Source organism: Oncorhynchus tshawytscha, linkage group LG20 (genome assembly GCF_018296145.1).
Source record: "Oncorhynchus tshawytscha isolate Ot180627B linkage group LG20, Otsh_v2.0, whole genome shotgun sequence".
Lineage (NCBI taxonomy): Eukaryota > Metazoa > Chordata > Actinopteri > Salmoniformes > Salmonidae > Oncorhynchus > Oncorhynchus tshawytscha.
In genome coordinates this window covers 41,320,759-41,347,325 of record NC_056448.1, presented here as the reverse complement: position 1 = coordinate 41,347,325, position 26,567 = coordinate 41,320,759, and the positions used below count along the sequence as shown (strand labels likewise).

Here is a 26,567-nt window from a genome sequence, read left to right as displayed (position 1 = left end):
AGTAAATATGCTCTCAATGGTGCAGCTGTAAAACTGTTTGAGGATCTGATGGCCCATGCCAAATATTTTCAGCCTCCTGAGGGGGCTGTGTGTGTGGACCATGATAATTCCTTAGTGATGTGGACAATGAGGAACTTGAAGCTCTCAACCTTATCCAATACAGCCCGGTTGATGTGGATGGGGGGCGTGGCCCGGCCCTCCGTTTCCTGTTGTCCACGATCAGCTCCTTTGTATCGCTGTCGTTTAGGGAGAGATTGTTGTCCTGGAACCATACTGCCAGGGCGTCGGTAATCAGGTCAACCACAGTCGTGTCGTCAGAAAATGTAATGATGGTGTTGAAGGAGTGTGCAGCCACGCGGTCGTGGGTGAACAGGGAGCATAAGAAGGGACTAAGCACGAACCCCTGTTTGGCCACCCTATAAATTAATCTGAAAAACCTTTTGGAGTTCTAAAAATTGCCACACAGGGGAAACCTTTCCCGTTCGAAAAGGTTCCTTGAGGAACATCTGAAAGGGTCTTCGAGGAACCACGGTGTAAAGATTCAAACTGGAACCTTTTTGTGATGGGAGGGTTTACATTTTCTACCTTTTTAATAATATATTGTAGAGGTGGCATCCTATAAGAAGATTGGAGGAGTGGCTTATTGGAGGCGTGGTGCTCAGATAGTTATTTTTGGCCACCCATTAGAGTAAATATCATGTCATGTTAAGTTTGTACACTGCAATTATTCAATTTTCCTTTAATATTTTTGCATATTTCATTCTAATACAATATTAATATTGCCGATTACAAATATTAATACAATTTAGGATTTGCACAGGCTCTTGAGGAACTAATACACCGCTGTAAGCCTCATTGAAGCTATACAACAGTCATAGTTTAACCTTCACGTGATGGCAATACAACAGAACAGATTAACAGGAATTATTACATGTCAATCAATCAAATGTAATATAAAAAGCCCTTCTTACAGCTGCTGATGTCACAAAGTGCTGTACAGAAACCCATCCTAAAACCCCAAACAGCAAGCAATGCAGGTGTAGAAGCACGGTGGCTAGGAAAAACTCCCTAGAAAGGCCGGTACCTAGGAAGAAACCTAGAGAGGAACCAGGCTATGAGGGGTGGCCAGTCCTCTTCTGGCTGTGCCGGGTGGAGATTATAACAGAACATGGCCAAGATGTTCGAATATTTGTTGCCCTGAAGTGTAATGCATGAATCAGAATAGTTTCTAAAAAATAACTCCCTGATAGCACTTACTTTCATACCAGCCTGTATCTTTAGCAGTGTAAATGAATACAAGAGAAGGACCTAGATACAATATGTGCTTTATGACACATGGGTAGCCTAAAAAGATCCAACTTATAGCCACGCTCCGACTAAGCCACACCTACAGTCGAGGGTTCCTCCAGAAACTCGTTGGTACATTGAACCATTAAAGGTTCCTCCAAGAACCCATCAACAATACAAAGGTGTAAATATGAACTATTGACTAGCAATGGTTCTTTGAGTCACCACTAATTCTAATAGTGTATATTCAATGAAATTGCATAACACTTTATTTGTTGCCCTGAAGTGTAATGCATGAATCAGAATATTTTCTAAAAATAACTCCCTGTGCTTTATGACACACATCTAGTGCTGCATTGCATATACTCATAGATATTTACTCCTACGGCCACTGCCACTACTGGGTCCAGTAAAATCCATACCAAGGCCCTTATTCATAAAGTGTCTCACAGTAGGAGAGTCTGATTTAGGATCAGGTTTTCCCTGTCTGTGAAATCTTTATTTATTATGATCTAAAAGGCTAAACTGATCCTAGATCAGCACTTCTACTCTGAGATCCTTTCTGAATACCTCCACGCCTTTAAACACCAATAATTTTCCAATTTGCATAAAGCAATATTCTGGCTCAAAGATCTGCAAATAGGTACGGTATATCACCAGTGGTAATGGTTTGCTGAGTCAATGTAGTGTGCAGCTGAGAACATATTGGGTCCTGTTTCAGCACTTCACCACTGAATATTACCTTCCATGGCTGTTAACCTGACATGTTCCCACATAAAAGGTTATATTTACTTCTATCTGAGAATAGAAATGTCCTGGAAGCACTGTCCCTGGCCTCTCTGTACTGAATGTACAAATATTCTGGAGCCTGTTGTGTAACATTTTTACTGTTAGAAGGTTCTCCCCTCACAAAATCACAGTGGTAAAAAAACGAACATTTTTCATATACGCCCAAGTACTTAATGCAAGTATGAAAACAACAGAGCAACTCTCAGATAAAGGCAGTGTCAATTACTGTAACTTATGTATGGGGACAAATAGAATCCCATCTGGTAGAAAAGGCATGTCATCACAATATGTTACAGTTCATCTAATAGGAACGTTTGCCTACTTTACTTTATGATTGTTTGACCCTTGAAAAGTGCATTCAGACATGGAGAAAAGTCAACAGTGTGTTGCTGGTATACTAGTACTGTCTCTTTAAGGTCAGGCTTACTGCTGCTCCATGTCTCTGACCGCTACAGCTGCTGTTATTGTTGTTGGACACTTGTCTTCAATGTGAGCCCAAGGCACTGTGGGATACCAAGACCTGTCTTCACTTTCAAGGTCTTCCTAACACTCCTTGTCCTAACAGTCTTTTGATGTCTTTAAATGTTGCTGAATCTCTTTGCTAAAAATTCACACGGGAACTTTAATATTGTCTAATAATTCTCTTTGATTATATTCCAGTTCAAACTACTGAATATTTGCGGTAGATGGTATGATAATATTATTTTCACTTTCCCATGCTATTAAACGATTATAGTAATAATCTAAGGTTTCTACAATAAATCCCTTACTCCTGTATGTGCAACAACAATATAATTGTGGTCATTTTCTACAGTTTAACTGGTTTTGTTATCGGTTCAATATCTACTAGTTTTATGCCAATGACACAGATGGAGCATACTGTAAAATTGCTATGAATGACTTTGGCTTCTACTTTCAGCCTTAGTGTTCTTCATTGTTCAGCACAATATTTAGGACTGAGAGAGAATGGGGGAAAATGTAGTCTTACGAATTCCTGTTTATGGATGATGTTTCTCTTGTCTGTTTGCCCAGCACTTGTTTATCCAACATAAAAATGCACAAGTTCTCTTTGTCTAGACATTCTAAGTCTTCGACTTTTAGAATAAGTATACAAAAAAAAGCCAAACATGCAATATACTGTTTATACAGTATAAATCATTAAAATAAATGGACAGTCCTTTTTGTTCTGCTCCTGTGTCATTTTCTAATGATGTAAACCAAGCTCTTATATCAAAGATTGTTTCCCATGGTATTTCATCTCAGAGATGTACTAAAATATATGGCCTGTAATTTCCCCTATCCACCGATGTTGTAGTTTACGAAAAGGAAACTCATTTCTCAATTGAACACAGTAAGGAAAAATGTAATTTAATAAATAGTTTGGGTTGCGGAGTCTCATTTGTATCAATCAATTAATCAAATGTATTTATAAAGCCCTTTTTACACCAGCAGATGTCACAAAGTGCTCTGTAGAAACCCATTCTAAAACCCAAAACAGCAAGCAAAACAGATGCATAGATCCGATATTCTATTTTCATTCAGGCTAATCTGAGACTCTTAAAGCGGCAATCAGCAGTGAAAACAATAACTAATCGGAATCCCTGCCCCTGTTTCAGTAAAAAAGCTGAGGGATGGGGCTGGACATTTTTTACCACTCTCAAATTCATAAACATGGATGCAAGGACTGACCATCCATGATATCAACATTATAGTTTTAACCATGTTTTGAGTCTATAAAGTGGGTTCTAAAGGGGTGTGACTGTTGAACTAAGCTCATGAGGAATTTACAAGTTATATTCTTCAAGAATCAATGGGTGCATATAGTTCATTTATGAGTCCAAAAATGTCTGATTGCACCTTTAAAGCTGTTTAGTTTAAGATTTTACATTTCTTTACTTCGAAATTGTTTGAGAGAAATCAGAATAATAACTTTTTTCTTGGCTTATGAAGTCAAACTTTTCTGCCCAGGCAATCCTTGCAAGTTATTATTTGTATGTGTAGGCCTCTGTGTGTGGGTGTGTGTGTGTGTGGGTGTGTGTGTGTGTGTGTGTGTGTGTGTGTGTGTGTGTGTGTGTGTGTGTGTGTGTGTGTGTGTGTGTGTGTGTGTGTGTGTGTGTGTGTGTGTGTGTGTGTGTGTGTGTGTGTGTGGAGAAAGAGGAAGTGAGAGAGATAGCGAAAGAGCGAGCGAGAGAGCAAGCGAGAGAGAGCGAAAGAGCGAGCGAGAGAGCAAGCGAGAGAGAAAGCGTCCTCGCCCAAGGTAGAAGTGACATCTAGTGGATAAAGACAATAACTACGCTCATGTAAATATTAAATCAATAACAAGACAGAAAAAAATGTTTGCCTTGTCAGTCAGACAAACTTCAGACAAAACACAATAACTGCTATCCTTATTGTAAAGTCTATGGTTATTACACCTTCTAAATGTAATTTATATTGGGCTATATGGCAGTTCAGACAAATGCCAGATGGGCTGGTCCATCTTTAGCCCGTGGGCCTGTCTTAATTGGGGCTTTTGCGCAAAATGATCATTGTTTGACTGAAAATGGGCTGGTGTGTTAGACATGCCTGGGCTGATTTCTGGTCCCAAATTGCATTTGCTTAAGTCCTGCATTTGAATTGACCTGCATTTGAATTGAATTGAGTTTATTTTGGGTAACAGACATATACAACAAAATGCACAATGTGGACCCAGAAGATATCACTTGAAAGTATTAATTAAAACACTTGTTTCCAAAGTGGTCCTTGATGGTAAAAACAATAACACATAATGATTAAAAGACAAGACAAAACTACAAACAACCATAAATACATTCATTTATATTGACATTCTAAAAAAGCCCCACTAGTCACTGCACTTCTCCCTAACCTCAAAAATCAACCATATTCATTTCACATTAAATCCACCTGACCAGCAGTAGGGGCACAAGGGGCAGTGGAGTGGTTTCTCTTACTTAGACAACCTTGTCCAAATTAAAAACTTTGCCTGCTTTTTAAAGCAATTTTTATTTCTTATATGCTTGATCTCCAAGGGAAGGCTATTCCATTGACAAATGCCGATATGGAAAAATGTACTCCTCGCAGTACTGTTTACTCTTGGGATTTTACAAGACATAACACTACTGTAGCTCTGGTTTTGTGACTGTGTTGGTTATAGACCATATCAATGTCGTTTTTCATGTAACCTGGGGCGTGATCATTTAAGATGTCAAACATTTGATTAAGTTTAAGTTGGTCCACTCTGGCAACAAGCCCACCTCCCGGAACTCCTGTACCCCTATGTGGGGATAATTTGTGTGTCAGCAGTTCCTGCAACAGGAAGGCATTGATGCTATGGACTGGCCCGCCCGTTCCCCAGACCTGAATCCAATTGAGCACATCTGGGACATCATGTCTCGCTCCATCCACCAATGCCACGTTGCACCACAGACTGTCCAGGAGTTGGCGGTTGCTTTAGTCCAGGTCTGGGAGGAGATCCCTCAGGAGACCATCCACCACCTCATCAGGTGCATGCCCAGGCATTGCAGGGAGGTCATACAGGCACATGGAGGCCACACACACTACTGAGCCTCATTTTGACTTGTTTTAGGACATTACATCAAAGTTGGATCAGCCTGTAGTGTGGTTTTCCACTTTAATTTTGAGTGTGACTCCAAATCCAGACCTCCATGGGTTGATAAATTTGATTTCCATTGATCATTTTTGTGTGATTTTGTTGTCAGCACATTCAACTATGTAAAGAAAAAAGTATTGAATAAGAATATTTCATTCATTCAGATCTAGGATGTGTTATTTTAGTGTTCCCTTTATTTTTTGAGCAGTGTATATATGAAATAAGAGAGGCCCTAAAATTGATCCCTGCAGTATTCCACAGGATATTTCTTTGGCCTCTGACAGAGCATCACTAACATTACATACTTGTGTTCTGTTGATCAGATAAGACCTAAACCAATTCACTGTTACATCGTTTAGACCCATGCATTTCAGTTTCATCAGGAGAATATCATGGTCTGCAGTGTCAAAAGCTTTCTGCAAGTCTGACATGAACATACCTGTATAGTTCCCCTTCTCACTTTCCTGCTTAATGTGGTCAAAAAGGTAGACAAGGCAAGTAATCTGTTGAATGGACTGTTCTAAAGCCAGATTGGAGTTCATAAAGAAGTTTGTGCTCAAGAAGGTATCCCTCAAGTTGATTAAAAACAAATCTCTCAACAACTTTGTATAAGGTGCTGAGGATCAACACAGGCCTGTAGTTTCCTACATTTGTTTTACTGCTCTTCTTGTGGAGCGGAACCACCCGGGCGGAACCACCCGGGCGGAAACACCCGGGCTGTTTTGAGATCCTTGGGAAACGTACCACTGCTAATAGAAAGGTTTTGCGTTATCATTTTAGAGGTGACACAAGGCACTATCCTTTATGAATATTGCAGGAAGGTTATCCAGCCCAGTTAATTTGTTTGTGCTCATTAAGCATAGTAGTTAACTTTGTCCTCTGTTACCATGCACAGCTCAAATGAATCATTTGTGATACCTTTGCTATGGTAAAAGTTGTTAATTAAAGACTGGCCATAGTGTCCAGAGCAGGTGGGTAACTTCTTAACCAGAGATGAGGCTATAGTGGTAAAAAATGTGGTAAAATAATTAGCAACTTTTGCCTGGTCATAACATAATACATCATTAATATCCAGGCCAATACTACAGGACTTTACCTTACGGGGAGTTTTTGAGCCAATGTCCTTTAACATTGTCCACAGTTTACGAGGCTGATGGTAAATTGTCATTAATAGCATCTATATAATGTTGGGATTTGGCTTTATCCATTGTGTATCTTGCCTGGTTTCTACAGTTAATATAACCGTCATAATCTTGTTGTAGATTTGTCCTTCTGAATCTGGCCATGTAGCGATCCCTATTCCTTATGAGGTCTAAGATCTCGGAAGTGATCCATTTCTCCCTGAACGCTGTTTGATTCTAATTTGTTTCATCAGAGCCAGAGAGTCGAGTACAGAAACAGATATTTAAAAAGATATCAAGCTTGATCAAAATCATCACAGTTTAGTACATGAGACTAATCTAAACTTCCAAGGACCTCTACAAAATGTTATTTTGAGTATTGTTTCATAGACCGTACCTTCATGTATTTTTTATCTGGCTCTAGTAGCATTATGGATTTCTTGCGGGTACAGTAGGTTACCATATGATCACTAAAAAACAATATTTAAGACTCCTAACTGACAGACATTCTCTTGATCTGATACTGTCAATACACACCCGGGTTGGCTCAACAATCAGTTGTTCTAGTCCAAATAACTGATTATAGTTATACAGGGCATTTACTAATGTACTTTTCTTGGGTGATAACTGCACATTTGCCAAGCAGAATACATCCTCTATCAGCAAATACATTGTGATCATGGCCATTCGATTCAAGTAAATCATAGAAATGATTCTGCTTAGGAGGCCAACAAGTACAGGATGACATTAAGGAAGAAGTATATCTACCCATGCAACCTCAAGACCATCCATTCTTAGATCTGAACGAGGGTTAAAATACACATCATTCCCAGTAAAAACACACATGCCGCCACTGTTTCAGTTGCAGCCAATTCTAAGAATGCTATAACCCAGTAGCTCAACCTCATCCTCCTCAATTGACCCATCGAGCCAGGTCTCAGTCACAGCAACTACTGCAGTTAGTTTTCACTTAGGGCCTATATTTAAAGAGATTGAATGCAGCTATAGGATTGTCCAACATTTCAATTAGACATTAAGAAAATACAAATGTATTCTTGAAGACTCCTGGCCTAACCAGGAGGTTTAGCAACCCTATTTGAAAATGTTCATAACACTTTTATTTACAGATCAAACTGGGGTGCTATTAATTAAATACTCCCATGATATCAATTAGCGACGCATTCTATTCTCCTAATTGAATATCATTTGCATAATGAAAGGAGAACATGTTGAGGAGAATTCCTTGAGGTATTTTTTTTTCACACGTCAGCCTGGAAACCAGGCGGAGCCAGGCAATCTTCCCACAGTCCTCCTTGCTGGTTCCCATGGTGACCGGCAGCACAATAACTATGAATGGAATGAAAATATGTCTCTCATGAGAGCATGGACCTCTATTGTTTTTTACTGAGAACAAACTCATGGGTCCTAGATTTGTCTCACACGCCTTTATACTGTGAACTTTGTTCTTCGTACACATTGAAACATAGAAAATCACGAAAACTTGAAAAAAATAAACATTGAAAATGTATTTTCCCTTTCTTTTCACTTCTCCCGGACTCGGATATCACTCCTTCTGATATTTCTTAAGTTCTTTCAATTTTGGGGATTTGTTCCGTATTGTTTTTATATTGTTAGGTATTACTGCACCGTTGGAGCTGGAAACATAAACATTCCGCTGCACCTGCGATAACATCTGTAAAATATGTGTGTCAGCGACTGATAACATTTTATTTTATTTGATCCCGTTTTCATTCTGTCAATACCAAATGCTCTTTTAAATCCAGTGAGTATCTAGTATACACAACATTATCAAAGGACACTTCCTGGTGCTTAGCGTCTGTCAACTGAATAGAGGCCTTAAAATAGCCTCTCGAAGGGGGCCGTGTGGTTCAGGTGCATACTAATGCAGCCTGGGTAGCTGTGTGGCTGACTTGGGAGTGTGTCGCTCAGTCTGTCAGTGGCTCCACAATGAAAACATCCCCAGTCACCACCGGCAGGCTGCATTTTGACTCTCTGTCTTGCACATGCTCAGTGAGACTCCAGTCGTGAATCTTTTCATTCATGATGTACATCTCTCTTCCTCCATCGCCTGGCTAGGCAAGCTGCTGCTGTAGCCTCCACCTTACCTCCACTCTGCTCTGTGCTGTCTCTGACAATGGATGATTGATTTCTCCATCCCTCCCGTTTATCCCTCGCTCCTCAGTGGGGAAAAGAAACAAGAAACAGGGGGAACACAAGACTGTCTTGGGGGAATTATTCTCTCTCCTCTCTTCTTTCCTGGGATGGATGGATGAGGATTTATATTGGTCATGTAATCCTCTTCAAGGCAGTAGAAGACGTGAGAGAAGAGGGGGAAGAGGAGGAGGAGAAGTAGATGAGCGATGTCTTGGGCTACAGTGTGAGGGAGGTTTTCAACAGAGGCATATGTGCCTCTCTAGTCTCTCGTCTCAGTGTTGATTTTGGACAGATGATGATGTTTTAGTTTGACCATGGAGTTCAGCGCGTCATCTGTGTTTGACCAGCAGAAAGGTAAGCAAGCAGGCAACCAGTGTTGGATGTTACATATCACAATAAGGAAGAGGAACTGGAACAGGGGAGAGAGAGAGCGAGAGAGAGGGAGAGGGAGATGGGGAGCGATGTCGCTGCCGCTGTTGCCATGGAAATGCTGTGTTCTCTCTACTTGGTTTTGGCATCATGATGAGTAGATGCTGGGTTTATGGCTGTTGTGTGGGATGACTAGCTAACAAGATCTAGCATGTAGGGATCTAGTGTGTAGGGATCTACTGTGATGGGATCTAGTGTGTAGGGATCTAGTGTGTAGGGATCTAGTGTGTAGGGATCTAGTGTGAAGGGATCTAGTGTGTAGGGATCTAGTGTGAAGGGATCTAGTGTGAAGGGATCTAGTGTGAAGGGATCTAGTGTGTAGGGATCTAGTGTGAAGGGATCTAGTGTGTAGGGATCTAGTGTGAAGGGATCTAGTGTGTAGGGATCTAGTGTGAAGGGATCTAGTGTGTAGGGATCTAGTGTGAAGGGATCTAGTGTGAAGGGATCTAGTGTGTAGGGATCTAGTGTGAAGGGATCTAGTGTGTAGGGATCTAGTGTGAAGGGATCTAGTGTGCAGGGATCTAGTGTGAAGGGACATTATCCATAAAGCGTGGTCTTAAATGAAAAGGTTTTATACCTCTAAGTGGAGAACCCTTTTTTAACCCTCTAAGTGGATTCTACATTGAATATACCACGGTTTAGAGGAAATCTTGCAGCGAGAGGTACTGCAATCCCATTCACAGTAACTAGGTACTGCAATCCCATTCATAATAACTAGGTACTGCAATCCCATTCACAATAACTAGTAACTGCAATTTCATTTCACAATAACTAGGTACTGCATTCCCATTCACAATAACTAGGTACTGCAATCCCATTCACAATAACTAGGTACTGCAATCCCATTCACAATAACTAGGTACTGCCCATTCACAATAACTAGGCCATTCATTCAAATAACTAGGTACTAACACTTTCCCATTCACAATAACTAGGTACTACAATCCCATTCACAATAACTAGGTACTGCAATCCCATTCAATCCCATTCATAACTAGGTACTGCAATCCCATTCCAAATAACTGAATTGCCATTCACAATAACTAGGTACTGCATTCCCATTCACAATAACTAGGTACTGCAATCCCATTCACAATAACTAGGTACTGCATTCCCATTCACAATAACTAGGTACTGCAATCCCATTCACAATAACTAGGTACTGCAATCCCATTCCAAATAACTGAATTGCCATTCACAATAACTAGGTACTGCAATCCCATTCACAATAACTAGGTACTGCAATCCCATTCACAATAACTAGGTACTGCAATCCCATTCAGAATAACTAGGTACTGCAATCCCATTCAGAATAACTAGGTACTGCATTGCCATTCACAATAACTAGGTACTGCAATCCCATTCACAATAACTAGGTACTACAATCCCATTCACAATAACTAGGTACTGCAATCCCATTCACAATAACTAGGTACTGCAATCCCATTCACAATAACTAGGTACTGCATTCCCATTCACAATTTTTTATTTTTTTATTTCACCTTTATTTAACCAGGTAGGCAAGTTGAGAACAAGTTCTCATTTACAATTGCGACCTGGCCAAGATAAAGCAAAGCAGTTCGACACATACAACGACACAGAGTTACACACGGAGTAAAACAAACATACAGTCAATAATACAGTATAAACAAGTCTATATACGATGTGAGCAAATGAGGTGAGATAAGGGAGGTGAAAAAAAAATGCCATGGTGGCAAAGTAAATTCAATATAGCAAGTAAAACACTGGAATGGTAGATTTGAAGTGGAAGAATGTGCAAAGTAGAGATAAAAATAATGGGGTGCAAAGGAGCAAAATAAATAAATAAAATAAATACAGTAGGGAAAGAGGTAGTTGTTTGGGCTAAATTATAGGTGGGCTATGTACAGGTGCAGTAATCTGTGAGCTGCTCTGACAGCTGGTGCTTAAAGCTAGTGAGGGAGATAAGTGTTTCCAGTTTCAGAGATTTTTGTAGTTCGTTCCAGTCATTGGCAGCAGAGAACTGGAAGGAGAGGTGGCCAAAGAAAGAATTGGTTTTGGGGGTGACCAGAGAGATATACCTGCTGGAGCGCGTGCTACAGGTGGGTGATGCTATGGTGACCAGCGAGCTGAGATAAGGGGGGACTTTACCTAGTAGGATCTTGTAGATGACATGGAGCCGGTGGGTTTGGCGACGAGTATGAAGCGAGGGCCAGCCAACGAGAGCGTAAAGGTCGCAATGGTGGGTAGTATATGGGGCTTTGGTGACAAACGGATGGCACTGTGATAGACTGCATCCAATTTGTTGAGTAGGGTATTGGAGGCTATTTTGTAAATGACATCGCCGAAGTCGAGGATTGGTAGTATGGTCAGTTCTACAAGGGTATGTTTCGCAGCATGAGTGAAGGATGCTGTTTTGCGAAATAGGAAGCCAATTCTAAATTTAACTTTGGATTGGAGATGTTTGATGTGGGTCTGGAAGGAGAGTTTACAGTCTAACCAGACACCTAGGTATTTGTAGTTGTCCAAGTATTCTAAGTCAGAGCCATCCAGAGTAGTGATGTTGGACAGGTGGGCAGGTGCGGGCAGCGATCGGTTGAAGAGCATGCATTTAGTTTTACTTGTATTTAAGAGCAATTGGAGGCCACGGAAGGAGAGTTGTATGGCATTGAAGCTTGCCTGGAGGGTGGTTAACAGTGTCCAAAGAACGGCCAGAAGTATACAGAATGGTGTCGTCTGCGTAGAGGTGGATCAGAGACTCACCAGCAGCAAGAGCGACATAATTGATGTATACAGAGAAGAGAGTCGGTCCAAGATAACTAACTAACAATGACTAGGACTGCATTCCCATTCACAATAACTGTCCAGAGTCCTAGGAAGATTATCCAGCAAGAGCTCAATTTTATCTTCCTAGTTAGATATAGTCGATCTAGGGGAACCCTCATTTGTAGGCCATTCTACTCCTTATATTTCTATTAATCATATTTCTATGATTGGAATTCCAATTTGAAATGGACTAATGTCAATATGACACCCTGGGGCCAAGTAAAGAGTAGCACACATTGGCTGTGGAATCAGGAATGGTGTGGTTGTGGTGTGGTTGTGTTGTAGAGGTTGTGGTTGTGGTTGTGGTTGTGTTCCGGAGGTTGTGGTGTGGTTGTGTTGCGGACGTTGTGTTTATGGTATGGTTGTGTTATGGAGGTTGTGGTGTGGTTGTGTTGTGGATGTTGTGGTTGTGTTGCGGAGGTTGTGGTTGTGGCGTGGTTGTGTTGCGGATGTTGTGGTTGTGTTGCGGACGTTGTGGTTATGGTGTGGTTGTGTTGCGGAGGTTGTGGTTGTGGTGTGGTTGTGTTGTAGAGGTTGTGGTTGTGGTGTGGTTGTGTTGCGGAGGTTGTGGTTGTGGTTTGGTTGTGTTGCGGACGTTGTGGTTGTGGTGTGGTTGCGTTATAGAGGTTGTGGTTGTGGTTGTGGTGTAGTTGCGTTGCATTGCGGAGGTTGTGGTGTTGTGTTGCGGACGTTGTGGTTGTGGTGTGGTTGCGTTATAGAGGTTGTGGTTGTGGTTGTGGTGTGGTTGTGTTGCGCAGGTTGTGGTTGTGTTGTGGAGCACATTAGGTTGGTGGCACCTTATTTGGGGAGGACGGGCTCATAGTAATGGCTGGAATGGAATAAATGGAATGGTATCGAACTCATCAAACACATGGTTTCCTGTGTTTGATACCATTCCATTCTCTCCATTCCAACCATTATTATGAGCCCGTCCTCCCCTCCATGGTCCTGTGTTGTGGAGGTTGTGGTGGTGTTGTGGAGAGGTTGTGGTGGTGTTGTGGAGAGGTTGTGGTGGTGTTGTGGTTGTGTTATGGCGGTTGAGCCAGATTGTGTCATGTCAGTGGAACACCAAGACTGACTCTCACTTCAATGTAATGATTTGATGGGTTGCATAATATATTCCCTCTTAATCAATCAATGAGAAAAGAAAGGTTCCCTCAATATATTAACGGAGGGATGTCCTGCCACTCCAGGACCTTGAAATGCTTCTATCGAAGCCACTCCTTCGTTGCCCGGGCGGTGTGTTTGGGATCATTGTCATGCTGAAAGACCCAGCCACGTTTCATCTTCAATGCCCTTGCTGATGGAAGGAGGTTTTCACTCAAAATCTCACGATACATGGCCCCATTCATTCTTTCCTTTACACGGATCAGTCGTCCTGGTCCCTTTGCAGAAAACCCGCCCCAAAGCATGATGTTTCCACCCCCATGCAACCCCAGATCGAGGGAGATTATCAGTGGTCTTGTATGTCTTCCATTTCCTAATAATTGCTCCCACAGTTGATTTCTTCAAACCAAGCTGCTTACCTATTGCAGATTCAGTCATCCCAGCCTGGTGCAAGTCTACAATTTTGTTTCTGGTGTCCTTTGACAGCTCTTTGGTCTTGGCCATAGTGGATTTTGGAGTGTGACTGTTTGAGGTTGTGGACAGGTGTCTTTTATACTGATAACAAGTTCAAACAGGTGCCAGTAATACAGGTAACGAGTAGAGGACAGAGGAGCCTCTTAAAGAAGAAGTTACAGGTCTGTGAGAGCCAGAAATCTTGCTTGTTTGTAGGTGACCAAATACTTATTTTCCACCATAATTTGCAAATAAATTCATTAAAAATGTACTGTATAACCACATTGATATATTTACTGTTTAACCAAATTGATATATGTATAACCACGTTGTATTTGTATCCTTGGCTCCTATAGATTCTGCTGAAGAAGTGGATCTGAACGTCGTTTACCAAGCAGCCGCCAATGGGGATGTCAACACATTAACAGCAACCATACGGGAGGATCCCTCCATTTTGGAGTACTGTGATGGTGAAGGTATGAACGGCTAGGGTTGGAAAACTCGGGTTACCAAAATCCCTGCTTTTCCAGAAATCACGGTTGGAAGATTCCTGGAATCAAGGTGGAATAAGCAGGATATCTGTGAATCCTTCAACCTCCATGTGGAAAAAGTTGCATGAAGTGCTTATGAAGCCTGTATGTACTGTAGTACTTATGAAGCCTGTATGTAGCGCTTATGAAGCCTGTGTGTACTGTAGTACTTATGAAGCCTGTATGTACTGTAGTACTTATGAAGCCTGTATGTACTGTAGTACTTATGAAGCCTGTATGTACTGTAGTACTTATGAAGCCTGTATGTAGCGCTTATGAAGCCTGTGTGTACTGTAGTACTTATGAAGCCTGTATGTACTGTAGTACTTATGAAGCCTGTATGTAGTGCTTATGACACTTGTATGTAGTGCTTATGAAGCCTTTATATACGTTACTGTATATTAGTTGTATTAGTTCACTTGGCTTATGTATGTCAAAGTGTACTAGTGACAAGCTCCCAACGTCCCACTGATCATCTGTCATGCAGTAGGATGCTGACAGCTGATCTTATTAACTAAAGAAGAAGACAATGCTTCAAATGAAACAGATATCTCTCAGTCATCAGAATCAGAACTGTCTTCTTGATGTACAGTACAGCATGGCTACAGAGCCTTGTTCTGGGATCATGGTTTCAGGACAGGAGGCACGGCGAGGAAGTTACACCTATATGTTTAATGTGCCATCCATCCCATGTTCTCTGGCTGTAGGCTCCACCCCTTTGATGCATGCGGTGTCAGGGAGGCAGGTGGACACGGTGAAACTCCTGCTGAAGATGGGTACCTCCATCAATACCCAGGATGCCTGTGGAAGGACTTCGCTCTCCCTAGCGACATATCTGGTACCGAACAATATACAACACAACACACAACACCTGCTCGCACACTCGTTGTGTTTTGATCCCTATTTTTTGTTAAGTTTCTACAATTGTAAAGTTACATGTTTAATTATTATTATTATTATTATATAGATATAGCAAGTGTTTTATTTAATTCTGTGTCCAAAACTGATTATACTGACATTCCAATCTCATCTCCGGCCTCAAATACATATGGCTGTTCAGCACCTGACATATCCGTAGATAACTTTACATTGGGGCCCCATTTGAATGCTTTGAAAATGCCTCTTCTTTCCTCCGTCTGTCACGCCCTCACCTTAGTTCCTTTTTTATGTCTCTATTTTGGTTTGGTCGGGGCGTGAGTTGGGGTGGGCATTCTATGTTGTTTGTCTATGTTTTCTTTTCTATGTTTGGCCCGGTATGGTTCCCAATCAGAGGCAGCTGTCTATCGTTATCTCTGATTGAGAACTATACTTAGGTTGCCTTTTTCCACACCTGGTGTTTGTGGGTAGTTGCTTTCTGTTTTTGTGTCTGCACCAGACAGAACTGTTTCGGTTGTGCTCTTTGTTGTTTTGCATTTTAGTGTTCAGTTTCGAATAAACAATATGAACACGTACCACGCTGCACCTTGGTCCTCACCTTCTTCCACCAACGGCCGTTACACCATCAACAATCTAACATGACACAGTTGACTAGTGAAAGCAATCCAGTCACATCAGTGATTCATTACTTAAAAGGGAAGGATGTATTTTCAAGGTATTGGAAATGGACCCTATGTTTGCCATCCTAATAGTCAGGAGTATGATTCATTTCCTATGAGGCTAGAGTCTAAACTGTACTGAACAACAACCATCCAAGTAGTTGACTGGAAGCTTTTACAGAGTGCATTGCAAAATTGTCAGAAACAATTGTTTTCTTTTTAAAACTAAATCCTTTGTGCATTGTCTTTGAGCCACATATGTTTCTGTCATAAAAAAACAGTAGTGCCTTGATAACCTCCATTTTTGTTTGTTTTTTGAAGGGGTGGCTCGAAGGCTGCGTGTGTTTGCTGCGAAATGGAGCCAAGCAGAACATCCCTGATAAAAATGGTCGCCTGCCTCTTCACGCAGCGACCGCTGAGATCGACCTCAAGTGAGAGCATTCGCAAATAATTCATTTAATACATGTTTAATGTGTAGCTATTATACTGACTATAGAGTACAGATGTAGGATCTTAATTGAATCCAATTTGTTAAAGCAGGAAAATGATCCTGCAGCAACAGGAAATGTGAATTATTATGTGGATTATAATCATGGACATTTTTTGTAGGGGTAGGTACATTTTTCGTGAGGGCAAATCAAGTCAGAAATGTTAAAGTGGAAATTACAAACTTCAGAATCCTTTTAAAAACTTAAATACACTACAAGTTTGTATTTCCTACATTGCAGGAAAATTCTCAGCAACAAAAGATCTCAGATCAAATTAAGATCCTACATCTGTAGGCATTGAAAACAATGGTGTTAGAAGAAACCGTTGGAAAAATGAGTCATAGGCGTAATCACGGCATAAAAGATGCTTAACAACAAGTGAGTTAGCAAGCATCCAGTTCAGAAAGCCCACCTCTGTAAAATTACCCACAGATGGTATCAATAAGCACTCAGTCTCCATGTTACACTGAACATGTTGTATACATAAAAGAAGGCTAATGGCTCAGTGACTGCTGCAAGTTAAGTAGCTTATTTACTGGAACAGGAAAGCCTGGTTTACCAGGGTGTGTGTATGTATGTGCAGTCCCCATAGCGACCACAGACCTTTGCTTGATATGCTAAGGCAGCAGCAGCTGCTCCAGTGGTCTCTCTCTCTCTCTCCCTCCCTCGCTCTCTCGCTCTCTTTCTCTCACTCCATCCCCCCACTCTCACTTTCACTCCCTCCCTCTCTCTCTCTCTCTCTCTCTCTCTCCCTCCCTTATCTCGCTCACTCTCTCTGAATGTGGGAAGACAGGGTCTGTCGATTTGGATCCAGCAGCCCAGTGCTGCATCTGGTCGACAACAACAACAGAGGCACTTTCTCTCGTCCTGCTTCCTTTCTCTCCCAAGCCATCTGGCAAAGCTATTAGCTGCCGGACTTGATAACAGCAGAAGCGTAGCTTAGTAACTTACCCTCAACTCCACAGCCGAGACTGAACAACAAAATATAAGTCTGTAGCATTTGGACACTCCTATTAGTACCATGTTTGCAATCCCTCCATGTGAGCCAGTTAGTGCAGAATAACAGCATTTTTCAGGGGATCAGTTAGTGCAGAATAACAGCATGTTTCAGGGGATCAGTTAGTGCAGAATAACAGCATGTTTCAGGGGATCAGTTAGTGCAGAATAACAGCATGTTTCAGGGGATCAGTTAGTGCAGAATAACAGCATGTTTCAGGGGATCCGTTAGTGCAGAATAACAGCATGTTTCAGGGGATCAGTTAGTGCAGAATAACAGCATGTTTCAGGGGATCAGTTAGTGCAGAATAACAGCATGTTTCAGGGGATCAGTTAGTGCAGAATAACAGCATGTTTCAGGGGATCAGTTAGTGCAGAATAACAGCATGTTTCAGGGGATCAGTTAGTGCAGAATAACAGCATGTTTCAGGGGATCAGTTAGTGCAGAATAACAGCATGTTTCAGGGGATCAGTTAGTGCAGAATAACAGCATGTTTCAGAGGATCAGTTAGTGCAGAATAACAACATGTTTCAGGGGATCAGTTAGTGCAGAATAACAGCATGTTTCAGGGGATCAGTTAGTGCAGAATAACAACATGTTTCAGGGGATCAGTTAGTGCAGAATAACAGCATGTTTCAGAGGATCCGTTTGAAGGCGAGGCGCAGAATCAATATTCTTGATCACATAATGAATAGTTATTTGGGTTGGTTGCTATGGTGATGTGTAGATCTGTGATTCTGTGCAGTCCGACTGCAATGTAGTCAATATCAAACCTGCACCATTACTCTTGATACACGTTGTGCAGGTTTTGGCAACACAAACTTTGATTTGATTTGCAGACTCATGGCAGTCCTGCTGCAGCAATCGACTGCGTGTGAAATCAACCACCAAGACAACGAGGTATGAAAACTGAACAGTGATACCATAGTAACCTGGGAATACACAGTACCGGCATGAGACAGGATGGCGAATAATGTAAAAAGAGCCTCTCCCTGATGTAATGGCAGTCTACTAGCTCTGAGAGGGAAAGCATGATGAATGACCTAAATATGGAGAATGAATTACCATCTACGCATTTATGTACCACAAGTAGGGCCTTGAGTTTTCCTTTCCTGACCACCTGACAAGGTAAAGGCCCAGGCCCTAGTTTTAAGTTGATGTGTTCAGGTAAAACCAATAAGGAGTGATAAACTAAGATGATGCTACATTCAGTGTTCTGGAAAGCTATGTCTAGTTTGCATTGCGACCAATTCTCATTGGTTCTCTGTAGGGCATGACTGCTCTTCATTGGGCATCTTTCCACAACCGTCCTGAGCATGTGCAGGCGCTCCTGCAGAAAGGGGCGGATCCTACACTGGTGGACAAGGACTTCAAGACAGCCCTCCATTGGGCAGTGCAGGTAGGAGACAGCCCTCCATTGGGCAGTGCAGGTAGGAGACAGCCCTCCATTGGGCAGTGCAGGTAGGAGACAGCCCTCCATTGGGCAGTGCAGGTAGGAGACAGCCCTCCATTGGGCAGTGCAGGTAGGAGACAGCCCTCCATTGGGCAGTGCAGAAAGGGGAAAACTTACTGCCACTGTGGGATTTGAACAAGGCCTTTAAGGGGCCAGATTCCCGGAAACAGATTAAGCCTTATTTCAATGGAGATTGTCATTTGAGCATGCCTTACTAGCTGTAAGTTGCTCTAGAAAAGGGTGTCTGCTAAATGTAGTATGTAGAATGTTACAGACGCACAAAAATCATACGCAAGACATGCTAACCTCTCACCATTACAATAACAGGGGAGGTTAGCATTTATTTACGGGGGGGGTATGATATTTATGGCTCTGTAACTTTCTCACTCATCATTATTCAAGATTCATTCAGGACTATCCATAATCATGGTAGCATCCACAATAATGTAGAAGTGTTAAGTAACATTCTATTCTTAATTACAAAATAATCTGAAACACAACCAAAACAAACAGCAAATGCATCCAACGAGTTTGTAGAGTCCCACGCTTGATGTAATTATGTGGATTTGTGAATTTGTCCCAATACTTGGTCCCCTAAAATGGGTGACTTAACAAAAAGTGCTGTAATTTCTAAACGGTTCACTCGATATGGATGAAAATACCCTCAAATTAAAGCTGACAGTCTGCACTTTAATCTCATAGTCATGGTATCATTTCAAAATTACACAAAGAAGGTGTCACTGTCCTAATACTTTTGCTGGTCACTGTATTTATTTATTTGTTGACCCGTTTTAGTTTCATTACTGTCTGTTAATTATTTCTGGCTTCATTCGAGGTTTGCAATAATCCGCCATATATGAAACCACATTGGCTGAAAGCTTTTACACCACATATTGTAGTTCTAAAGCTTCTACATGAGAAGATTTGAAAGCTTGCGGGTGTGCATTACATACATTGGAGATAAATCCACTCCTAGACTCACACATCTGAGCAACCATGCAGTGATCATGCATTAGTTCTGTTTTATGTCATTTGTTTCCCATTGAGGATTCCAGTGCCGCCACCTGGCCAATATTGTGACATGTGAATCCCAAAATAGTCTGAAATGAAGAAGTCTGTCTGGTGGGACAGAACACTGCAACATATTCTATTATGTGGTCAGAGTTGTCTTAGTCAGCTTTGTCAATTTGCCACATATTTAGGTTGTTAATGTCACGGCAATCATTCATAGCAGTGATGGTCAGAGGCTGTATGTATCAAGTGTCTCAAAGTTGAAGTGCTGATCTAGGATGAGTTTAGCCTTTTTGATCACAATGAATAAGATTAAATGGACTGCGGGGACCTATTCCTCAGTCAGCACACATCTACTGTAACTTCCCCTGCACTGTTGCATTAACAAAACCAATACATATCTTCATTACACACATAAGTAATTCGATTTTTTGTTCTGAGTGCAAATCAGGCCTTTGTATGAAACAGAGGTGGTTCAGTGAACCATGCTTGCGTTGATGAGTAACCTTGCCTGAGACCTGAAGACTTGCCTTAGCTCCCTGCAGCTAACACAGTCGTACTCAATGGATTTAAAAGCCTGCTGTTCTAATCATTATTCTCTCTCTCTCTCTGTCTCTGTCTCTCTCTGTCTCTCTCTCTCTCTCTCTCTCTCTCTGTCTCTGTCTCTCTCTCTCTCTCTGGCAGAGTGGCAGCAGATTCATGTGTTCTCTCATCCTGGAGCACAGCCTTGGCTCCTCGGTCATCAACTACGACGACGAAAACGGAAAGACCTGTGTGCACATCGCTGCTGCCGCTGGATACAGCGCCATCCTCTATGAGTTGGCGCGCTTTGCCGAGACTAACCTGCAGGCCCTGGATGTGGACGAACGGTAAACAAAAATGGCAGCACATTGTTTTCTTTGAAATTGCATGCCACCAGTCTATGTTTCCAGTCTCTGTTTGTCAAACAAAAAAACATTGATTGTAAAGTTAAACAAATCATAAATCTCCATACACAAGGACTACTTTTAACAATTTCTGAACATTTTGCAAAAATGCATTTACTTGAAGAACAGTGCAGATGCTAAATTTGGTTTGTGCTGTTTGCGCCGTCATTCTGTTTACCGTGGAATTTCCCATTATTGGTTGGTAAATTAATTGACTTATCATGAATAACTTCACCATTCACGATAGGCTGATCCAGTGGATTGAATAAGATCTGTTCATCCTCCAGGACCCCTCTTCATTGGGCGGCAGCAGCGGGGAAGGAGGACTGTGTCCAGGCCTTACTGCAACTAGGGGTGGAGACAGGGCCCAGGGACATCAACGAGAACACACCGCTCACATATGCAATGTACTGTGGCCACACTGCCTGCATCAAGCTCCTCTCAGCTGACAACAGGTTGAATAACGCTGCATTCCGTGTGTGTGTGTGTGTGTGTGTGTGTGTGTGTGTGTGTGTGTGTGTGTGTGTGTGTGTGTGTGTGTGTGTGTTGTGTGTGTGTGTGTGTGTGTGTGTGTGTGTGTGTGTGTGTGTGTGTGTGTGTGTGTGTGTGTGTGTGTGTGTAGTTTCCCTTAATTACAAGTGGAAAGGCCATGCAATAATTCTGTGTGTAGTCGGACATGTCGATTATTTGCAGATTAGTAAAGCCAAAAATCTCTTGGAAAAGAAAATGCCTGCCATCCATTTTAAACCAGAGTTGTGAATAAGCCTTCATGGTCTCATTGATTGATTGCCTACAGATCCAATTCAGCCAGAAAGCTGCCTTCCCAGGGCAGTGATCCATCCCAGCTACCTTCCCAGGGCAGTGATCCATCCCAGCTGCTTTCCCAGGGCAGTGATCCATCCCAGCTGCCTTCCCAGGGGAGTGACCCATACCAGCTGCCTTCCCAGGGGAGTGATCCATCCCAGCTGCCTTCCCAGGGCAGTGATCCATCCCAGCTGCCTTCCCAGGGCAGTGATCCATCCCAGCTGCCTTCTCAGGGGAGTGACCCATCCCAGCTGCCTTCCCAGGGGAGTGACCCATCCCAGCTGCCTTCCCAGGGCAGTGATCCATCCCAGCTGCCTTCTCAGGGGAGTGACCCATCCCAGCTGTCTTCCCAGGGGAGTGACCCATCCCAGAAGAAGGAGGGCAAGTTCCGCATGCTCAACCAGATTTTCTCTTGTAAGAGGAAGGAGCACTACACCACCCGCCAGAGAGAGCTGGGCCGCGACAGACACCTGAGGGAGGAGACCTCAGAGGTGGATGACATCATCACCATGTTCGATTGTCTGGCTGACTCCTCTTCAGCCAAGGAGCTTGAAAACGAACGCTCCAAAGTCAGGAAACGGCCTTCGATCGAAGCAGCGCAGAAACTCAATCCACTCGACATCCGGACAGCGAAGGACTACAAGGGACTGCCTCCTATACGGACACAAAGCCTTCCGCCCATCAATCTGGGCACGTCTTTGTTGGCCATCTCCCAGAGTGCTGTGGAGCAGAGTCAAGCCACGAGGCCGATAGTCAACCACTTTGCACACCGCTCTCAGAAAAGCAAGAGTGAGCATGACTTATTTGACAGCAGGCCGAAGGGACAAGTGTTGGTCAGTCATTCCTGGAAGACCGAGGCCAATCAGTCCATTTTGGCCCACAAATCCTGGATATCACCCCCACCAGAAAGGCTGTTGGACAAACTGTACCATGAGACTTATGGACCTACTGATGTCATCTGCCCACACCAAGCCCCATACATACAGAAGAACGAACAAGGTATTATTACTTGAGTTTTTCACAAGGTGGGATGAGTTAAGTATTTCACAAGGTAAGATGGATGGGTCGAGTTTTTCACAAAAAGGAGAGCCTAACAGTCTCTGGTTTAGCAGAGGGGATGTGTGACTTACTGAAACATAAAAACTTGTGGTGCATTCTCATGAGTTGTCAAGTGAGTCATCTCACTGTCCTTTCACCAGAGCTAAGCAGCAGTTAGCAAAAAAGCCACATCCTGCTAAGATAATATACTGTAGATAGCTGCACTTGACTTCACTGTTCACACCCTGAGTCCGATTTGATTCAAAACCAGTAGCCCTAACTGTTTTTCTTGCCTAAAATAGCAAGGAAGTGACGCATGAGAAAACGTTTGAACTTCTATGCAGTTGAGTTTTGATGATTCTTCTCAACAAGGGAACGTAACTTCTGCTAATAATGCTAATAACATTATGTACTTCTCTTCACCACAGCTCCAAATACACACCTGCTAACTCTGGACAGGTTAAACATGAGGGAGACTGCACTCACACGGAACTGCTTGGCCCCCATTCGTGACCACTGTACACACCGGTGTAAGTCCTTGAAAACTTCAAAGCTCTGAATGCCTGCATGAATTCGATTCCTTTCTGTGCTAAAACTACAAAGCTTGATGTTGTATTCTGTAAGGGAAACGTCCTTGGGGATGTATTGTCATATCTTAGTATCACTGTCAGCATCGCAATCTATACAACATGTTCCACTACAATTTCAGTATAGCCAGCCTAGTGCTACTAGAAGTTACACATAGCTTTTGTGACACTCTGGGTCAAGTCTTGAGGTAGTATTTTATTTTATTTTACCTTTATTTAACTAGGCAAGTCAGTTAAGAACAAATTCTTATTTTCAATGACGGCCTAGGAACAGTGGGTTAACTGCCTGTTCAGGGGCAGAACGACAGATTTGTACCTTGTCAGCTCAGGGGTTTGAACTTGCAACCTTCCAGTTACTAGTCCACCGCTCTAACCACTAGGTTACCCTGCCGCCCTGTTTCCCTCCAGAGTGGCAGAGTAACATTCAGTGCACAGGTAGGTATGTCCAAATGTTGAGAAGTAGAGGTGCGTCCTCTTAATATAGATAGCAAATTGATGGGCCTCCCGGGTGGCGCAGTGGTTAAGGGCGCTGTACTGCAGCTTCAGCTGTGCCACCAGAGATTCTGGGTTCGCGTCCAGGCTCTGTCGTAACCAGCCGCGACCGGGAGGTCCGTGGGGCGACGCACAATTGGCCTAGCGTCGTCCAGGTTAGGGAGGGTTTGGCCGGTAGGGATATCCTTGTCTCATTGCGCACCAGCGACTCCTGTGGCGGGCCGGGCGCAGTACGCTCTAACCAAAACAAAAAAACAAACAAACAAAAAAAAAGCAAATTGAGGATGCGAAGAAGATTATTCTAGGAGATGATTCTGTAGAGATGATTGCCAACACATCACCAAACACTTTACAAGCTTTTCCCTCTGCAGTCTCCTTGCCACCAGACCAAGTCTCTAAAGGGGTGAGGAAGTCCAAGTCCCTGCCTCTCAACACCCTTTGTCGGGGACAAGGGGGTCTCCCGCCGCCAGTGATCTCCAAGACCCAGAGGCCAGGGATCCCCCAAAGCCCGTCCGTGTGCTCCTTCCTGCCCATGCTGAATGGAGACCCTCTGAGGAGCGTGCAGGTGCTCCCTGCCATCCCATCCCAGAGGAAATACAGCCCCACTGTGGGTCAACCCAAAATGGACACCCTCAGTAAACTGGACAACAGAACCTAATGCAACCGCATAGCTCATTGGAGGCTTGGGGAGATATGTGGTGGAGTGGACCTGATTGGAAACTGGACTTGGCAGGGTTAGCTAACAGCAGGCTATTTTCTGTGGAATTTTGTCAGGTCTGAATGAAATTTGTCCCTAAGTGTAAAAAAAATAATAATAATTGTCCCTGAGTGTAAAAACTGACTAAACTCATCAAGAGGAACTCTACTGTATGCCACAGTAAATTGCTCAAGACTTTGCAAACATTTGTTAATGAACAGCATCCTATTTTTACACGTTTATACTGTACTTAGTGGTGGAAATTCCACAATTCAAGGCATGCACTGTGTACTGTTTGATTTACTTGCACTTTGAAATTGAGACTTTATGTTGAGGTTGTCATGTGACTGTTTCACTAAATGAATAAAATATATGACATTTTTGTTATTTTTGGCTTGAGTTAGGATATTTTTCAGTTGTGTGAAGGAGACGAGGCACATTTGCCTATGCATGATCAACTTATTGATCCATTCCTGATCACCATACAGGAAATGTCCACGATCCTCCACTATTACTGGTCTGACTGCACCTCTTTTAATATGTTTTTAATTTATTCCCCTTTCATGTATGTTTTCTCCGTCCTGGCGCTAGGGCCGAGATCTATGTTGACCATTATCACTACTGTAACCACTCGGGAGGTCTGAGTATGTGGGAGTGGAAGGGGATGGGGCAGGACTTGCATTTTTTGGTCAAAAGAAAACCAAGCATGTTCACGGTGGTAGTGTAGTGACATACACTTACTACTGAGATCTGAAGACTCCCCCTAAGCTTATAGCCATAGGCTTTAGCTCAGTGGACTGCTATAATGTTGTTGTGGCCGGAGACCTGAGCACACAGTAGGTGGTCCCTGGTCACATTCATGGTGCTTTTAAGACAACTGGGTACTCGGAGGTCAAATCATGGCATCAGTGATCTTCAGGTCGGATAGTCAACAGGGGGGGGACATTACAAAAAAGTTCATTAAAACCTGTAGTATTATTAATGAATATGATTTGTTATGTGTAGGATTCCTGCCAATGTAAAACATTTGTATGTATGCTGTTTTGTATGTGACTATTCCTCTTTTGTTTGTTGATGTTTGTCGTTTGATAAGGGGAAAAAAGGAAAAAGGTTTGAAACCACTTAATGTATTAAATATTCCATAGTATTAGCTTCCTCTGTTCTCTGTTAGGATAGTAATTAAACAAAGCAACATAGAGTGCTTGTTGTGGAGCTTGTAGTGTCAGGTAGCCTACATACAGCCGCAGACAAACAAGTCAAGCTAGGCTCCGTGGGTGGTCATGTCCTGGGGTATAACTAAGCAATAAGGCCTGGTATATGGCCATATATCATATATCACAAACCCCAGAGGTGCTTTACTGCTATTATAACCTGGTTACCAACCCAATTAGAGCAGTAAAAATAAATGTTTTGTCATACCCATGGTATACTGTCTGATATACCATGGCTTTCAGCCAATCAGCATTCAGGGCTCGAACCATCCAACCAATAATCCCAGATTGAACAATGAGCCACATATTTCACCTGATGTATAAGGGTGCATTCGTAAATTCACCCTGACTGTCTACTCCGATTTCACAGCGCTGAATAACTGATGAATTTACGAACGACTGACACCCGTTGAATATGGCCGGTGTCAGTAACCTTGGCAAAAAAGCGTCATTAAATTTTTGCCAGCAGCACAGTTACAGTCACCAACCCTCTGGATAACATGAAAACAGCCTGCCCAGCTCTGCTAGGGTGGGTAAAATGGTAAGAGTGAAGTGTTCTCTCACTTGTGTCTGGAAGTAGCTAGCAAGCTAGCTAACTTTAGCCAGTTAACTTGGTTTCTTGACTGCAGTTGTGAGGTCAGAACGCTCGGATCAACCCCTCATCCAGAGCGTCCAGTGTGCGCTCTGAACAGTCGCTCTGAACGGTCCGAGAGCGAATCGCTCTGAACGGTCCGAGAGCGAATCGCTCTGAACGGTCCGAGAGCGAATCGCTCTGAACGGTCCGAGAGCGAATCGCTCTGAACGGTTCGAGAGCGAATCGCTCTGAATTGATGAACGGACAATCTAACAATGCTCTGAATTTAGGAACTCTTATTTCTTGAACTGCATTGTTGGTTCATGGCTTGTAAGTAAGCATTTCACGGTAAGGTGTAAGCATTTCACGGTAAGGTCTACTCCTTATGTTGTCTTAGACGCTTGTGACAAATAACATTTGATTAGATTTGATGAGAGGAAGCCCAGTA

General features: G+C 42.7%; 1 protein-coding gene across 1 annotated transcript; it reads left to right on the top strand.

The window, feature by feature from the left end:
• The first annotated feature begins 8,759 nt into the window (after window positions 1-8,759).
• On the top strand, window positions 8,760-24,721 carry ankrd55 (ankyrin repeat domain 55). The gene is made up of 11 exons (XM_042302682.1): window positions 8,760-9,336; window positions 14,133-14,252; window positions 15,014-15,144; window positions 16,163-16,272; window positions 18,166-18,226; window positions 18,597-18,725; window positions 20,475-20,659; window positions 21,004-21,171; window positions 21,513-22,519; window positions 22,987-23,088; window positions 24,009-24,721. The coding sequence occupies exons 1-11, from the start codon at window positions 9,297-9,299 to the stop codon at window positions 24,293-24,295; spliced, it is 2,340 nt and encodes a 779-aa protein (XP_042158616.1). The 5' UTR covers window positions 8,760-9,296; the 3' UTR covers window positions 24,296-24,721.
• The last annotated feature ends 1,846 nt before the right edge of the window (window positions 24,722-26,567 follow it).